A 3,930-nucleotide genomic window follows, 5' to 3' on the forward strand; every position below is an offset into this window, starting at 1 on the left:
CATTCCGCCGCCATAAAATCCCACAAATAAAGAAATCCTCTGAGATATTTTTATCTGATTTTTTCCACCGCCGCAAACTTCTGTTCCGAGGAGATCCAATCTGGAGGTCTGTTTCGGAGCTCTGCGGGAGGAGATTCATTGTCGGAGGCTTTTTCACGACCTTGTTGCCGGTCATGTGTGAGTAGTTCCCTTAGAACCTTAGGATCCATATTAGTAGCTAGATCTCTCTCTCTCTCTCTCTCTCTCTCTCTCTCTCTCTGATCTTCAATATCATGTTCCCGTGAGCTACCTCATCGGGATCAATTCGGTATAATCAGTGCTGTGTTTGTTGGGATATGATGAATTTTCACTTTATAGTCAGATTGTTCATTGAATAGAACTATTTTTTCAAGTTTTCTTGCTGTATAATTAAATAGCTTTGCATGCTCTCTGATCTATCTATTTTCTTTGGACAAGTTCGATTCTTCAAAGGGAGTGATGCTTTGTAGTGGTTTAATCTTGCGGTGCTCTAATCCAGTGAGAATTAGGGTCACGATACGCATTGTATTGTTGCTATAAGGATAAAACAACGGTGTCTCGTCATATTGTTCGATGTTTTACTGTCTATACTATGTCATTATACTTATTACAATGCTCTGTTTCTTGTAAATTTAATACTTCGGGATGCATGCTGGATAACGATATCTGAGTAGAATATTAATAATAGATGCAGTTTGATTATTGGTCTACTTATCACAGACGTAATGCCTGTATGAATTATACCATTCATGGTCATAGTCATAGATATAAATACTATAATTTAATCATTGTCCAACTATAATTTGTTCACTACACCACTTAGCCACTATGGGGAAGCAGTACTACTACCATGAAAACGTCGCCTCCAACTGAACCTTTATAAGACATCAAAATGGCAACATGAGGTTTGATCCCTAATTGACTGGGGGTACCATTATCCTTCTAACCATCCAATCACAAATTGATACTACCTAGTTCTCCTGGCTTTAAAATATGTTTTCACAAAAAACCAGTAACACCTTTATCTCAAAATTCGTTCAGGTGTACAAGCCGCTAACTAACTTTGTGCACTAAATTCAAATTCAAGGAAGAAGTACGAATGAACCAAAGAAGACCACACCACAAGGCAAATTTGACAAATTTGACCTATAGACGGAATCAAATCATAGAACGAACTATCTGTGAAACTATTTAACGCGGCTGACCTTTTTGTGTGACGCCCGCCACGAAGGCGCCACACTACACTGTGCAACGCCTCACAGATAGGCGTTACACGGCCAGCGTCGCACACGTGTGATCAGAAAATTACTAAGTCGTGTGCAGCGTCTGAGAGCTAGGCGCCACACTATACAGTGTATCGCCTAGCTCCTAGGTGTTGCACTAGTGCAGCGCCTAGCTCACAGGCGTTGCACTAGTACAGCGCCTGAGAGCTAGGCGCCACGGGTCAGCCGCGTGAAATAATTTTACGGACAATTCATTTTGTGATTTAATTGCGTCTATAGGTCAAATTTATCAAATTTGCCGCACCACAATGTAGTGCCAATGTTTCCATCGTAGTGCCACATGTTGGTTCATTTGAAATACTACTTGAAACCGCAAACATTGGCACTGCGATGGAAACAGCTGCTACTGTATCGAGCAGCAGCTGGGCTTTCCCCCGCCGTGGTGCCGACGCCAGCTCCCGTCGTCGTGCCGGTGCCGCTCGATCATCGGGGAGTAGTTCGCCGGGTGGCTGCGCGCCACCGCGCTTGCATAGCTGCTGCCCCCGTACCCGCCGTGCCCGGCCGCGGGCGACGCGTGGTAGAAGGACGGGCTGGACGCGCTAGGATAGTATCCCGCCTCCGCATGCCTCTGGTCTCCCGACCACCGTGCAGCGCCGGGATTGGCCGCCGGCGACGGCGCGTAGACCGGGTATGCGACCTGGCCGGGAGTGTTCATGGGATGCTGGTGGTACGGCGACCGGGACTGTCCGCCGCCGACGTCCCTGGACGTGCCCGGCAGATACCCTGACGCCGAGGTGCCTTCGTGTAGCGTCCGCAGCTGCACTATCTCGGCCTCCCCGACCTCCTTCTTCAGTTTCTTAGTCAGATGGCTCTCGTCCACGCCGTCGCCGATGACCACCAGCAGATCCCTGTCCCTGCCGGCCACCGTGATCGACACCACTCCTGAAGTGAAACCCACCCAGTTTAATTCACTGGATGCAGAGGAAGAATCAATCAACAGCGGGGTCGTACTTACCGCTGATGGCAGCGGCCACCTTCAGAGCTCTCTTGTGGTATTTGTCCGAGCCCGGCTGCATCCGGATGATGATCTCCTTCTGAACGATTTCCACCGGCGCTTCAGACGTGTTAGTTACATATACAGATAAACAGACAGACGCATCAATAACATAACCTGACTTGAAGAACTTCTTACTCTCATGGTGTTTGAGGTTGCAGCTGTTCAAGGGATTGCGAATAAACAAGATGTGCTGAGGCAAGAGAAGAATGTTTTGCCGTCCCCTGTATGGCAGTAGAGCTCGTGCTAGGACGTGTGGTGGTGACCGGTCATATAGATCTCCTATCTTTGAGATGGAAATTTCTCCGTCTTTCTGGTCGCTGACGAGTGCCACGGATGACTGCCGTGCCAAGAATTACATGACAGTTTCAGAAAACGACAATTTTTGTTTCCATACAAACTTGAGATGGTGACTTGGCACCGCAGACTTTGCCCGATTCAAACCCATGAGGATATCATAAAACCACAGAAAGCAGGACATCTCACCCGCCTTTTTTTCTCGAGCAAGAAAGAAGTAGTAAAAAATCGACTAAAGTGCAAATTATATAGACATGTGCCCTGGGGTGTTGACATAAGAGCACTCAAGGTAAAAGCAATCAGAGTGCCATTGAAAATTCGTTGCCGAATCAGTGGGGAATCCAGGAACATGATTCGTGGCGTGCCATTTCGATCAAAGCTGCGGCTGTGACTAGATCGTCTGTACTGTAGCATTTGAGAGGTGCTACTAGATGGCACTGGTTTGACCAAACCTGGGTTGACGTCCCCAGTTTGCGAAAGCAGCGCCTTGTCATGCTCATGTCATCTTTATCACGGGTAGAGCCCAATAAAGAAAAAGGAAATGGTTGGTAGTTTTAGTAGTTTTAGAGCTACTTGATTGGTGATCACTTCTATAATTGCAGGTCAGCTCTACTACGTGAGTAGGCATGTTCATCCTGCCTACTGAATCAGTGGTCCACTGATGTCGTTAATTGACCAGAAACCACTCTGGGGAGTTTGAAGGAGAGCAAAACAAAGATATATAGGCGGTGAATACAATAGGATACTACAATGTTTTTTAGATTGAATTGACCAAATGGTTTGATTTTCTTTCTTCCATAATGGAGAGTTGTTCGTGAAATTTCAAAGAAAAGAAAACATATGTACAAAATACATAATGTACCTGACAAACCTATTTACCTAGTGCCAAAGACCAGTTCCTATTTTCTATTGTTTTGGGGTTTTAGGTGAAAAAAACACGGAGCCAGAATGACCTAATTTTTTGTGATTTTTTTATTGGAATTACCAGAATTTTGAGCGAAGGAATCAATGCAAAACGGTACCGGGGCTCCACAAAGGCAGGGGCGCGACCTGGGGCGCACCCATGCCATGTGGGCTTGTGGCCAACCCTTAAAGTGGTTGGAGCTCTTCTTTTGCGGCAATAGAGCTAATTTTCGGAGAAAAATCCTCTCAAAATTTTAATCAGATCGGAGTTACGGATCTCCAGCTATATAAGAAATGTTGTACGACTAGAAAACAATACCGAAACAGAGAGGAAACACAAAGAAAAAGGAGAGGGAAGATCAAATCTCAGAGGGGCTCCCGCCATCTGGGAGCTATGGCAGCCAAGGACCAGAGGGGGATCATCTCCCCATATAG

General features: G+C 46.2%; 1 protein-coding gene across 1 annotated transcript; it reads right to left on the minus strand.

The window, feature by feature from the left end:
- Positions 1–1,491: 1,491 nt before the first annotated feature.
- Positions 1,492–2,539, minus strand: LOC123041503 (disease resistance protein RGA5). Its single transcript, XM_044464101.1, has 3 exons — positions 2,434–2,539; positions 2,257–2,335; positions 1,492–2,183 (listed from the first exon to the last, which is right to left on the minus strand). Exons 1-3 carry the CDS (start codon positions 2,437–2,439, stop codon positions 1,645–1,647), a joined length of 624 nt encoding a protein of 207 aa, XP_044320036.1. The 5' UTR covers positions 2,440–2,539; the 3' UTR covers positions 1,492–1,644.
- Between the last annotated feature and the right edge of the window lie 1,391 nt (positions 2,540–3,930).

This window comes from Triticum aestivum, chromosome 2B, assembly GCF_018294505.1.
Source record: "Triticum aestivum cultivar Chinese Spring chromosome 2B, IWGSC CS RefSeq v2.1, whole genome shotgun sequence".
Lineage (NCBI taxonomy): Eukaryota > Viridiplantae > Streptophyta > Magnoliopsida > Poales > Poaceae > Triticum > Triticum aestivum.